The sequence below is a fragment of the Sardina pilchardus genome, chromosome 19 (genome assembly GCF_963854185.1).
Source record: "Sardina pilchardus chromosome 19, fSarPil1.1, whole genome shotgun sequence".
Taxonomy (NCBI): Eukaryota; Metazoa; Chordata; class Actinopteri; order Clupeiformes; family Clupeidae; genus Sardina; species Sardina pilchardus.
In genome coordinates, this window is record NC_085012.1 from 2041993 (window position 1) to 2056769 (window position 14777).

At 45.0% G+C, this 14777-nt stretch overlaps 1 protein-coding gene across 1 annotated transcript; it reads right to left on the reverse strand.

Moving 5' to 3' along the window:
* Positions 1-604: 604 nt before the first annotated feature.
* hgd (homogentisate 1,2-dioxygenase) lies at positions 605-9699 on the reverse strand. The gene is made up of 14 exons (XM_062520874.1): positions 9540-9699; positions 7979-8050; positions 7767-7855; positions 7266-7371; positions 7108-7167; positions 6519-6610; positions 4945-4979; positions 4740-4819; positions 4473-4572; positions 4242-4363; positions 2554-2658; positions 2000-2126; positions 1679-1860; positions 605-1016 (listed from the first exon to the last, which is right to left on the reverse strand). The coding sequence occupies exons 1-14, from the start codon at positions 9552-9554 to the stop codon at positions 873-875; spliced, it is 1329 nt and encodes a 442-aa protein (XP_062376858.1). The 5' UTR covers positions 9555-9699; the 3' UTR covers positions 605-872.
* Positions 9700-14777: the final 5078 nt, after the last annotated feature.

Sequence of the window (14777 nt, forward strand, 5' to 3'; positions counted from 1 at the left end):
TCCAGACTTCGATGTTGCAGCACTGTTGTCGTCTGTTTAGCTCGCCTCTGGACCGCCTATATCAGATACACCGATGTGATTGGTGCAGCTCGGCTTCCAGGATGTGTGTAATGAGCATCATTACTGATTGCCAGAGTGACGAGAGTGACTCGCTGAGCAAATTCAAATTCTCGTGAGAACTCTGGATTTCCAGGGTAGAAAAGTTCATTGCCAGCAGCAATCTGATTTGGCCCTGCAGCTCAGTCTGGAAACCTCCACATTGTTCTATCCTGCTTCCGTTACAAATCTGCGGGGACCAATCACAAACTGGCTTATCCACCTGGTGCACCCGGATCACAGGTCTGATTGGTTGAAGGACTCCAAATCCAATATTCTGTATTGTAATATTCTGATCTACTGGATTTTTTAAATTATTTCTATCTGCTATAAGATATAATGCTCAAGATTTAAATGAAAAAAGGCTTGACATTTCATTTTATGTGAATTTAATCTAGAATCTATGAAAGGTTTGCATGATATTCAAATGTTTCGAGATAGTCCTGTATTATTTAATATTGGTGTGGTGCTGGTCTTATAAAAATGCAAAACTCGTGGAGAACTCGTGGAAAGTTTATGGTCAGATAAAGCACGCCTTTTATTCTTTTGTACTTCAAACAATTATTTGCCAAAGCAGGAGTAACTAATCAAATAAATCTGCTTCCTGTTGCACACTCCACATGATGCGCATAACTACAGATGAAGACCACCTTGTTCTCCTCTCTTCAAACCAACACTGTACGAGCACTCTCATCCTCGTCAGCTACAGATGAAGACCTTGTTCTCTCTTTTCAAACCAACACTACGAGCACTCTCCTCCTCGTCAGCTTGTTCCTCTACTTGCTAGTGGGTCTCCAGTTGGGGTTGAAGTGGCTCTTGAGCGGTTCCCAGCATTTGTAGTAGTTCTTGTCCAGACGCTGGCACGTCTGCAGGCCCCACTTGGTGACTGCCATGCTGAATGATGACTCAAACATGAAGGCCTGAAAACAAAGGAGACAACAGTTGTTACAGCACATGCTTTAACGTCACCATCACCAAAAGGTTTTTGTAAAAGATCATCTGAGGCCTGTCATTCCACAGTGCAGTAAGTAGCTCAAGTCTTGGAGCAGTTTTAGTTCCAGGCTAGCCCGGGTAAACCTACCCCGATTTGCAGTTTTAGTTCCAGGCTAGCCCGGGTAAACCTAGCCCGATTTGCCGCCGACTGGATTTCGCCCTGTCCATGTTTGCTGGAACCAATCACAAACTAGCTGATCCACCAGGCACACCCAGATCGTTGGTCTGCTTGGTTGAAGGACTATTGAAATGCGTACAGAGTCATTTGAACTATGGCCCATTGATCATGCATCTTGTGCCATAGAAATACAGTGCAGACTCCCCAGACGCATGTTCAATCTTAAAAGATTGAGCTTAGTCTGGTGATAGCCAGGTATAGGGTGCCTCTCATTACGCCTCCTCGATCCTCGATGCTCGATCCTCGAGGGGCGTTCCCACTGATCTATAACTAACACTGGATAGACTATCCCATTGTTTCCCCCCCATCATTCTTTATGTAGATCAGTGAGGATCGAGGCATCGAGGAGCGAGGGAGGACGTATAAACGCTACATGAAACGCACCCCCAGTCTCAGGCCTGCTATCCTTACCATAGTTCCCTCAGCCACCCTCTCTGGTTTGAGCTCAGCTATGCTGCTCTTCTCAAAGCAGTCCTCGTCCGGGCCGTGTGGGGTCATGATGCTGTGAAGACTGCCCCCTCCTGGCTGGAAGCCTTCCTCCTTGGCCTCGTAGTGGCCCTTAATCAGCCCCATGAACTCACTCATGCAGTTCCCTGGAACATTGACAGGGGGAGCTCTGACACAGAATTCCATGGATGTGAAGGAGGAATATTGAGAGGAAAAGGGGGGGAAAAAAGTGGTGTGTGTTTTTTCTCTGATATGTGAGACAGTAACGGAGACGTGCGTGCTTACGGTGGTAGTACGGGGGACGGAAGGTGTGGTCAGCCACACCCCAGCGAGGAGGGAAGATCACAAAGTCAGCGATGGCAACCCCTGGACGGGTAGACTTGGCTGTTAGCACAGTGAAAATAGATGGGTCCTACAATGAAGGAGAGGGAAGTCAAATCACGACCTCACCAATGTATGAGACATAACTGAGGATGTGTGCTTGAGAATGTAGAACCATGCAAGGGCTGCAAAGGGATTATTTTCATTGATGATCAACCCCCCGATTATTCTCTTGACTGATCAACTATTAGCTACTGGTTTGTTCTGTAATATAAATGGTGAGAAATGTCGACCATTGTTGCCAAGATGTCACTGTGACATCCATGTGATGTCTGTACTTGGTTTATTGTCAGATAGTACTAAAAAAAATATTTTGACTCGAAAACAATACTCTAACTGTTTGCTGTTAAGTGTAAAAAATGACAATTTATTGGGCAATTGTTGCCCCTCTAAACCATATTTAACCATACACACCGTACTCTATTCAGGGAGAGTTTGTCACTCTGTCTGAGACTTACGGCATGATCAAAGGCCACACAGTTAATGACCATGAAATTCTCCAGGTTGTATTTGTAGGGAGTGTAGTTTCCATGCCATGCCACCACATTGAAGGGGGAGAAGTCCTGTAGAATAAAATAAATAAACACACAGATAAGGAATAGACACACTTGGAAGTCACAGCAGCGTAGTGCAGATGCAGTCATTGTGTTAGAGAGAACCAAGCATCACTCTCAGTTCATCACCTACCGCTGGTTATGTTTTTTCTTTGTCAGTTATGCGTCACAATAGACCCAGCGATGGACTCTTGAGATTACACCAAATGTCACACTTTCACAAACTTTCTGCACTTCTGCTGCTCAGGTTGAAGGATAAAAAAGAAATTGGGAGTGTAAAGTCTTTTGTGATGTGGTAAAATTTAGCTTGATCGTTATAGGCAGGCACTGCAATTTTATATAACCCTCTGCTGATAATGTTGTTTTGAAGAGACATTGAATGGTGGCTATAAAATCAATACAATTCATTACAAGAGAGACTGCCTACTGTTCTGACCCCCATGTCCCCTGTTGTTACCAGACTCCCGAGACACACTCAAGTAAACCTGACGCCAAACATGGACGCTCGCACTGAGCGACAGGGCTGCAATTGTGTTTGAAAGTACAGATGCAGGCAACCACACAAAACACTGACAATTGAATTATACAATATACAATAATATAAATTCCCACAAGTGAAAACTTGTTGCTCCCCGTCGAGCTTCCAAGACCCTGGCCTTCGCTATCGCGCAGGCATAACAACTCCGATGATAACTCCCAGCAGACGAGATTAAAAGAGAAGCGAGAGAGAAAAAATCACTCGCAAACACAAAACACAAACATATTGGCCCAGTCAAGCAAATAATAAGTTAATTTGAGCAATTTCAGCTCTCTGTTGGAGAGAAAAAATAACAGCAGGACTAGGCAGCAGCAGTCTCCCCACAATGGGGCCAACCTGCTGTATTCATGTGAGAGAGGGAGGACCGTGTGTGTCTGAAGGGAAAACAGCCTGCACCCCCCCAACTCAGGCATCCTGTGTGCTAACAGGTGACGGAGGTCCTGCACACACCCCCGACGCCTTTTTTTCTGGTAATGAAAAATGACACTGCGCGCCCAGTGTGTCGCGAAGAACACCGCCGCTCTCCCCACTCTGCTTCTACATTCTCCTGAAGCCATAACAAGTCAATCAAATTATCCACTCAACAGGACGCTCTGGAAAATAATTTCAGAGTGAAATATGCTGAAATTAATGCTTAACTCAGGAAACGTTTTGCCGATGAAAAGATATGTGCGTATCCAGTGAGACAGCAGGATGCGTTAAGTAATTAAAGGTAATTTAGCCACAAAAGGATTGTCAGATTTCCTATTGTCAAACTCGCTCTTTCAGAGTTAGATTACAGAGCAAACAAATATGGAGACCAAATCAAAACATATCTCTCCTAAGGAAATGGACGTGACTGCATTTTATTCACTTCACTTCAATCCGTTATTTTATTTATAGAGAAAGCTTAAGACATTCTTTCCATGTCTGCGGTTTGTTACAGCTTCTGCTAACTTGACACAAAAGTATAACATGAATAGAGAATGAACAGTAAACAGTAACCCTCACTTATTTCCAAAAATGTTTTGAAAACATCACTGTGGTTTGTGACAGGCAAAATAACATCTCTCACCTGCTGACAAGAGAAGAGCTTCCCTTGATACTTGTTGATGACGGTGTATCCATGGACTCTGCGGTCCTCGTACCAGGCCACTGGCGTTAAGAAGTCTCTGGGATTGGCCAGGCCGTTGGCCCCTGGACAATATCAATGTACAGAGATAAAAATGAGTCCCCGTTGGGTTGAGTGATGTGTCTGCTGTGTGTGGGGGTGTGTGTTCTGTTGGCAGCACAGTTCTGTGATCACCTATTGGCCCCAGGTCTGGGAGTTCAAAGTGGGCGCCGTAGACCTCCAGGATGTAGCCTCTGCTCTCCCCAAACACATCCACAGAGAACCGCATCCCTTGCTGTAAAACAGTACAAACCCTGATGGAGGACTGGAGCCACACACATAAGATATCAAGGCTGTTTAGAAGTAACTAACATCACTAAAACTATAGGCCTACTTAAGAAGGCATCCCTGAGATAGTTCATGATATAAACTAGCTTCTGTTGTGGTCTCAGACTGCCTTACCTGGATAACACAAATCTCGTTGGGCTCAACCATCATCTTGCCAAACTCTGTTGTGATGAGGACTTTTCCTTGCTGGGGAACTGCAAACACACATATCATCTTAGAATTGCGCACACTGTCCACATCTGGTCAATACATCACAATCAATAGCATTTACTCCACCAACTCAAATGTACAGGTATTTAAAATAAACGGTCCATCCTACCGATCAGAAAGTCTCCATCTGAATTCTGGAAGCAGCTGTGAAGGAAAGAAGAGATCAGTCATCACTGCTTTCTAAACACTATCTACTTACTGTATGTAGCACACTTACAGTTTTTCACAATTGCTAGAACACCTTTTTCAGAACTCTTTACCTTTTTCTCAAAACTGTGAACACAAAACTCATTTCTCAAACTACATTCTCGAAACCCTTCAATCTTGTTGCAAAACTGAACAATCACCTCAAAACACTTTTAACTTTGCTCAAAACTAACTAATGGTCTCAAATCATTGAACACATCAGGCAAAATTACACTCCTGCAGAGCAGTGATAAGACAATACACCAAACAATGGAAGACACAGTTTTCAGGGCAGGGTTTATGGCTCCTGGAGGAATTGTATTCATTCTAATTTGAAAAACAAAATATCACAATGAAAATAAAGAATAAGGACTTATATCACTCTCTACTCATCCTCTAGCCAATATGAAGATATAAATCAATAGTTTTGTAAGTGAACAGAAAGACGGGCCAATACTGTACTGAATATGATTTGTACTGTGATACCACAGACTCTGATAGTACTGTACTGTAAGTATGCAATACTGTAATATTGCATTGTGCCTAAATTTAGACTTACTTGGACATACTGATAACTCAGCTCTTTTACTGTACTGTATGATAATGGACATTTACGCTATGTCTCTTCTGTAGTCTGAATCTTTGGATTATTGAAGCCACAGAGAAACTGCTGATGTTGGGTTGGACCATGAAGTCCTGCTTTTCTCATTGGCATTCAGAACATGGTCAATGATTGTTGCCCAAATTTCATCATTTACAGTATTGCAACTCTTGGAACTCTCTGTCTTTCTCTTCATCCTCTTCATCCTACCTGCACCCTCCTCTTCCTTGTACCTCACCTCTACTGTAACACGCACTTGTTGTCCCCTGTGTCTCTGACAACTCTGAACTGACTTATATTGGTTGTCACATCATTAGACACAAGTGTTATCAATTTTGAGTGGTAGTGTTCAAATGGAGACAACTGTGCTCTAATTGTGTTCAACTTCCGCCATGTTTGGTTATCAATATAATTAAGAAGTGCATCAGAATGCACAATGTGTTTAGAGTTTTGCAAAAAGGGTTAATGAGTTTGGTAAAATGGGTGAAAGTGGGTGAAAGTAGTCTATGGTTTTGCCAAAAAAGGGAGTAATTCAACAAATGTGTTCAGGCATTTGAGAATTTGATTCAGCGAATGGGGTTTAGTGTTCAAGCAACTGTGAAAAACTGTAACACTAAAGAGTGCGTTCACTGCTTTCTAAACACTATCTACTTACTGTATGTAGCACACTTAACACTAAAGAGTGCGTTCACTGCTTTCTAAACACTATCTACTTACTGTATGTAGCACACTTAACACTAAAGAGTGCGTTCACTGCTTTCTAAACACTATCTACTTACTGTATGTGGCACACTTAATACTAGAGAGTGCGTTCTCTGCTTTCTAAACACTATCTACTTACTGTATGTGGCACACTTAATACTAGAGAGTGCGTTCTCTGCTTTCTAAACACCAACCTGTCGGCCATGGACGTGTTGCAGGCGTACACATGAATGCCGATTCCATTTCGGGATTTGGAGTCACCTGCTCCACACACGGTGTGCAGACCCTGGTAGCGCAGACGGCAACACAAAGGAGTTAAGAGATGCACACGAGCAGACACCACACAAGCAAGCAGTGAATGGTGAGTCATCATGGGGAACTCTATTCCAATGATCCCCCCTGCGTGTGCTGTTTGATCCAAACTCATGATCCGCTTATGCCATCCACGTGCATTGAATGGAGTTTGGGGATTTTAACAAAAGGCTCATCACCCCCTCACCTGGCCTGACACCGTTATTGTGAGCAACAGGTAATAAATAATTCAACCAGGGGATCGAGAGTAGAGGTCAGTGAGACTCATCTCAGACAAAGGGCCACTGATATGAAATGATCATGCAGAAGAGAACATCCGTCTTCATTAATGTTCCCTGCCGCTCACAGGGCAGAACCGGCCTTTTCACTGCTGCTGCCGTAGATGTTTAAGATTTAGTCTGAATCTGGAATAAAGAGAAATATTGTGGAATAAAGACTGATCTGACACATCGCCGTCTGTACTGTACTTACCGCCACAAAGTTCACCGTTTGTTCTGAGGCTTTGGGAACGGTGAAGGGCAGCCAGCGCAGCTGTGGCACAGGAATCAGAGCAAAGCAGAGCTGGTGAGCAAGTCAAGGGGAACAGAGCAGTGTCCATGAATGTTAATGGCCAGCAGGGCTGTGGCTACCTGATTGGGGTCAGGGTCAACCTCATTCCAGCTCTCGGTTAGGTCCTCACACTTCATCGCTGTGAAGGGCTTGTGCCGAACAGATGGTAGGATACGATACAACCAACTAAGGACAACAACAAAAACCAAATAACCAGCAAGTCTGACTCAAGAGGCTAATGAATATTGTTGATGACAGTGTGGTTACAATAATGAAAATAAAGCCAAAGAAGATGGCAGTTCTCAGGAGCGTGCTGTACAGTACAGTGTGAGCTGGGTGAGTACTGTACAGTACAGTGTGAGCTGGGTGAGTAGTGAGTAGCGTGCTGTACAGTAAGTGTGAGCTGGGTGAGTACTGTACAGTAAGTGTGAGCTGGGTGAGTATAGTAGTGAGTACTGTACAGTAAGTGTGAGCTGGGTGAGTAGTGAGTACAGTAAGTGTGAGCTGGGTGAGTACTGTACAGTAAGTGTGAGCTGGGTGAGTACTGTACAGTAAGTGTGAGCTGGGTGGGTAGTGAGCACCTTCTCTTGTTGGCGGGGCGGGGGCAGGTGAAGGCTGACCCAGACAGCTGCTCAGCATACAGCCCGTACGGACACACCTGGGGGTTGTTCTAGAAGCCAACAGAAAGGGTTCCATTTCAACACTCAAACAAGACGGCTTGTAACAGGTAGAGGTTTTGGACTGAGCCGCTGGGAGGAACGAGCAGGTGATGGTGCCCAGCTCTGAGGTTTACCTGTCCTTCAGGTAGCGCTCCGGGACACCGAGGGTCTTCAGAGGCAAACTCATTCCCAAAGCCACTCAGGTACTAGAAATCAAGAATTCAGAATAGTCCATGAAGCAGGCAGTACGCAGTGTTATCAGTGAGTGGTATTAGTGTAGTGCAAGTTTATGACATTAGTGATCAGTGCTGTAGTCTAGGTGATACGCAGGGCTACGCAGTATACCCGCTTAAAAAGTATCGCCATCTCAGTATACCCGCTTAAAAAGCATCACCATCTCAGTATACCCGCTTAAAAAGCATCACCATCTCAGTATACCCGCTTAAAAGGCATCGCCATCTCAGTATACCTGCTTAAAAAGCATCACCATCTCAGTAGACCCACTTAAAAAGCATCGCCATCTCAATATATCCACTTAAAAAGCATCGCCATCTCAGTATACCCACTTAAAAAGCATCACCATCTCAGTATGTCCACTTAAAATCAGAAAGGATAGGTATTAACATTAGGGGTTGATCACAGTCTACCCACTACAACTACCTAGACTCCACCACAGTATACCCACTACAACTACCTAGACTCCACCACAGTCTACCCACTACAGCTAAGTAGACTCCACCACTGTTTACCCACTACAGCTAAGTAGACTCCACCACTGTTTACCCACTACAGCTAAGTAGACTCCACCACTGTTAGTGATGGCTATGAGGGTTCAGGCCACTATAGTTCAGTTGGGAGCACAGTGAGTTCTGGCTCTGAGGGGCAGCCCAACTTGGCTCCATCACAAACCAAAACGATCTAGCTGAGTCATGGTGGGTCTGCAAATGTGTCTCCAACAGCTGTTTTCAATACATACACAACAGGTCAGACAAGGGCTCATGTGCATTGTATGTGCAATCTAAAGTAGCCTATACTGTACATATGCTGGGCTCTGTTCAGTTATATAACTAATTCAAACTAACGAGCATTGAAACTGGGTTGTTAGTACCAGATCCAAACGGCTATGTTTGACATCTGACTGACACCTAGTCTGTAATTCACTGACTACTATAAAACTGACATCTATAGACTCTTTTACCAAATACCGAACTCAAACTCAAAGAGGCCTCTGTGTAACTATTGAATTACGCACACATGTTTGGTGTTTAGCTGCGCAAAGAGAAGGAAAGAGTTGTGCATAACTAGCCTGGACTACAAGGTTTGCATGCCTGACATCTGGGCAGCTGTTGTTTCCAGCAATCTGATTGGCTACTGGGAACGCCCCTCAGATTATCAACTTCAGAGCCATTCTGGATGCAAACTATTGAGAATAACTTTCCATTGACAATGTATTCTTGAGTATTGATGCATAACTCTACAAATAACAATGCCAATAGTCTTGCCGTTTTGGCGTTATGGCTGAACTATGTATGACCAAGACGGTATTAAATTACATAAATCTGTGAAAAGCATGGGAGAAATGGAATGCCACAGAATTAAACTCTAAATAAAAGTCGCAGCTTGATATTTTAAAAGCATCTTCCACCTTTAAAATGTAGGAAGCGTTTAATCAATGTGATGTAATAGTCTACCTACCTGAAGACTCGCCATTGTGCTGTTAAACTTCAGCGGAGTTGCAAGAAGTTTTCCTTCAGCCCACTCTCAACGAGTTGCCCGCTGCTGTGTGGATACGCGAAGAAGAGACTGAGCTGGGCTCAGGGTAAATATATGCTATTTCTCAATATGGGCTTAATTGAATCCAGACATGCTTCGTGACGTAAACTGAGCACGGTTTTGGATTGCGCGTCGGGGGCGGGAGAGGCTGGATGGTCACCGAAACGGACACGGTGGGCAAACAATGACCTGCTCCCTGTCCAAGACAAACTTCACTACTCTTGTGGTCAGGGTAAAGTTCATTTAGTACCAAGCCTACGTGATGAAGTGCGGCTAGCGACCACGGTGCTTATACGTCCTAGTTGGTCATTTTGACGAATGTGCATGGATATGTTGGTTGAAATCATGGCACAGTAAAGCGGAACAGTGAATCTGTGGGGCAAAGAGATGATGACGACGATTGTGATGATGATGATGATGATGATGGTGATGATGATAAACAAAGCTTTGTACATCTCATATGATTTTGCAGAAGACTCTGCCTTACATACTAGGCCGTACGATCACTGCCTCCATTTCAATGCATTTTTGTTCTTTTCAATAAATGAAAGAAGGCGATAGTCAAATAGCAAATAGACTCTATCACGAGGAAGCAATTTCCATGTTTCATTGTATTCTATTCCGCCATTTAAAAAAAAAAAATAATAATTCTTGTGCATCTCTGCGGAGGAGGGAGGTGGTGTTCTGAACTGGTTGGTGGGGTGGCGGGGTAAATGATGGCAATTCCCATAGCGAGGCGCAAATAAACTCGGAGCGGCAGAAGTAACTGTTCTCTAGTGAAGCGTGCAGCTGTGCCGGAGCCCCCGCTGGCAGGCAGTTTAGGTGCTGTGCTCAAGACGAGAAAGCCTAATGCCGGAAAATATCTCGACCCAGTCTGCGGAAATTGATCCGCTCCTCGGGGTAAAAATGACTGATTTTAATTTTACCGCCATCCCATTTGATGGAATCCTGAGTGTGTTTGTATGTGCTTCTGAGGGATAGAACGTTTGGAAAACAGAAATGAAAACGTTATGGAGAACAGATATGCGATTGAACTGCATATGACATATGATAGGGTGCTTGCAGAGACAAACGATTGAGGGAAGAATCGCTTACAATAGTGGGTCTCATTTTCTCTCCTATGTGTGACCAGTCAAAGCTGGTCAGATTAGAGTTGCCCATGATGTGGGCCCAAACTATACATTCCTTCTGATTTATGCATGGATTCTGCAGGCTAGAACACAAATCCCTACAGACAGCCAATTGAGGCCACAGGCAGAGCCAGAATAAGGCAAGAAAACACATCAGAGTGAAGTAAGGGGAAGGAGAGGGAAGGGCAGGGGGGGTCAGCACACAGGCCTACTGGCTGCTGTCTTATTTACTTAACCTTCCCCAGGCTTATGTCCATTTAAGTTCAAACCATTTTAGATCCAGTGACATTTCAACCTCAATTAGTAATAATAATGTCTAATAATTATCACTAAAAGCCACTAGACAGTACACATGAGAAGTGGCCGCCGCAGTGCGTGTTGGTCTGGGCGGTAGGTGGGCCTCTTTCCAGACCGCCGTGTTCCTTCACCTCCTTAACACCCTGCTTCCACACCAACTCACCCGCTTACTCCACTTAGCGCTGATTAGATTTTCAGGGACATCCACTATACCCTTTTTAAAATGAAGTGCAACGCGGCGTCCGAGTCTCTCCTGAGCCTGTGCTAATGTTATGCAAATGGTTTAATATGAAGATAAAGACTGTTGCGGCACGCTCCGCTCTCACGGTTCAGGCCCTGACGGTTCCTCGGAGCTCGCCCTAATGAGAAAGGCATTATTCTGAAGTCATTAAATGGTGCCCTCCATGACATCCCCCCCTCCCTCCCCCCGCGCACACTCAGGCCATTAAAGCACTGTACGCACACTTTTATCAACAGCTCCTCGCTTCTTACGCATCACAATGTCACAGAATAGAAAATTACACTCTCCACCCACTGAGAAAATTGCTTTGGAATTGCTTGGTTATAAAGATGTGGAGTTTTTTTTTTTGGAAGAAATAATGATAAAAAAAAAAAAACAGCAAGAAAAAGACAGACATGAAAAAGATGCACACACACAAACATAATTACCTGAAATGGAAATCTCATTGCGGTCTATTGGCAATTGTTGCTGGTAGTTAGCCAGGGGCTTTATCAATTTCATCACAGGGATTTGCTGTGGCTCAGCACAAAGGGAGATTGCTGATATAAGGGGGAGGTTTGATAGCTTCCCAATGATGAGTGGCACTAGCCACTGCAGATGGCACGCAAAGAGACACATGCCGACCGGTCAGCACAGAGGGCCGGCCTGGAGGCCTTGGTGGACATGGTCAACACTCACACATGGAAACACTGAGCAGCCCGGCCTGCACGTATTCAGCTTAAATATGCAGAATAGGACTGCGTTTCCCACCCTGCACCTGGGGCGCTGAGGACTCCAGCTTATTATTAAGTGCCTGCGAGGTAACGCTTTTAACTCACTCATGTTGCTGAGGAGAAAAAAACATGGTGGCGCTGAGAAAAAGGAAGCGCAGAAGAGAAATTCACTATGTTGGGACAGACATCCTCTCCCTCTCTCCCTCTCTCCCTCTCTCCCTCCCTCTCTCTCTCTGGTACTTCTGATCCATCTTCACTCTGGCATGATGACCCCCGTAGTGTCTCAGAATTTCCTGTTATGACTTCCCCGCGGCAGGGGCGCCCACACCTGGAGCTGCGGCAGGAATAAATCCAATATAGATTGCACGGCTGCAGGGCCTCCCCGTGCGCAGATCAGCCCTGCAGTCCACAACCCAATTGCTTTTCTTCCACTAAAGAGCTCTTTGGGGGGGGGGGGGGGGGGGGGTGAGGGGGGGGGAGGAGAAGTCAAATTCTCCGCCCCTATATAGGACCACCGTGAACCTAATGATGCTCCCTTGCCCCCCCCCCAGGTGTGGAGGGGCGCTGAGAACAAAAGCACTGGTCCAGCTCAGTCCTGCTGCCCTCCCAGAGGTGCCCGCGCCTGTGCCCGCGCCTGTGCCCATGCCTGCCCCGCACGCCACACCTTTGGCCTTAAGACGGCTCTCATCGCCACGGAGGGACGACTCTCAGCAGCACCCACTCCAGCTAGCTTGGACACACACACACGCACACACGCACGCACGCACGCACGCACGCACGCACGCACGCACGCACACGCACGCACACACACACATGCGCGCGCACACACACACACACACACACACACACACACACACAGAAATGCATGCACGGACACTCACAATCGCTCACAGTTTATTTACATTTTGTCAGCCACCCCTGACCGCTCCTCATCCACCAGCAACAGAGAAATAAAATGAATTTGATTACTGAGGGAGCTCCAACACTGATGGTGTGTTTGTGTGTGTGTGTGTGTGTGTGTGTGTGTGTAGGGGGCTCTGGATCTGGGCAAAGAGAGACGGAGAGAGAGAGAGAGAGAGAGAGAGAGAGAGAGAGAGAGAGAGAGAGGTGGAGCAGAATAACTGGCATCACATTGGGACAATAGCTAAGGGCCGGCCGGCTGCCTCCGAGCCCCAGTGCCCAGAGAGAGCCGCTGGCACCGCTGTCATTACCATCACAGCTGCAGACCAGAGCTGACATCCCAGCGCATGGCGGGAAACTAATTTCATTTGAGATGATGTCTGATGAAGCGCTGGGGTTGTTATTGGTGATAAGTATCTGGCGGCATCATAAGTGAATACCCTTCATGGCATGCTTCGCTAACCCGCCAAAGTCTTCCCTCGCTCGCTGAAACATTTGGAGTGTCTTATTCCCACCTGCCTGGGAGAAATAAGCTATAACTGATTAAAGTTGCTACTTCAAACTGTTGAAAAATGGTTAAGAACACAGATGAAGTCCCCACAAGCCATTAACTTGTGGCATAATTGTACCACAAGGTGTCAGTAAAATCTCTTTCTGTGCCCTCCGTGCTCTTGATGATCATGGGGCTGTTGAACTGTTCCTATAATGATTAAGATTTTATGCTGATGTGACGGTGATTTCATACTGAAAGTTAAGGCCAAATGACTAAATGATTTTCATTAAACACACTCCATAATAGTATTTGGAGCTGTTTTTCTTTGTGCCCAAAGCATGGACCTTCTCACGGCATTTTCTTGCGCACCTGTTCCATAATAGACCCAATCTACGGGTTTACGAATACCCGGGGGTTAGGCCAATGAACAGTCTATTTCCTTTCTGGAATACATTTCTTTGTGAATCTCGGAATATTTAAATGAATTTGATTCATCATGTGATTTTCGATCATTTACATAAAACTCAGACAAGGTCAGATATCAGCGAAGTCCTTAATTTGTCCTAATCAACTGTGATTTGCATTGCGGTATTTCAGAGTGTTATTGATGCTTGCTAAATAAATGGACTTCTTCATTATTCAAGTGGGAGCGATAGGTCTTGATAAGATCAAGAGAAAAACATATTAGTTTGCATATATTTGGATGATTGGCTTCATAGAAAAAAATGCCATTCTTAAATTTCGGATTTCTTATTTTATTATTCAGTGAAGGAAGAAGTCATTCATATTAGCCGTAAAACTATGAGCACGGCGCACGAGTCAACCCCTTGTGAGAGCGCATCACATGAGAGCTCTCAATTGCCCCTATGATCCGAGCTCATAAGAGAGAAAATGGCCGGCTTGGGCAGCAACTCATCTTGTGACCTCTTCACCTGAATGCATTTTAAGAGAGCCCATTCCGTGCTTCATGTTGCAAAAATCAATAAGAATACTAAGCAGAAAGCAATATCCCGGAACAAAACGAATGCAATAATGCCGCCATTATCACAAGGCGCAGAGAGCAAAGTCTTCCCAATAGGAACATGATCAAACCTACCCAAATGATAACGCGCCACAGCACGAAATGCCTTATTAGGCCATAAGGAAATGACCCCGAGCCCCACATAGGGCCTACTCTGGTTATGAGAGACATAGCCTATTACAATGCCACACTCAAATGTTTGTTTCACAAATAGGCAAAAATAAGCAAGTTTAAATAGGCAAACCATTACGCTTGAACATAACGCAATGAATGCCTTTCATTTTAATAATTTCATCAAGGACTATTGTTTTGAAAGTGAAGGGGACTGGGGGCCTATATTGTATTGTTGCCCAAAGCGCTCCACT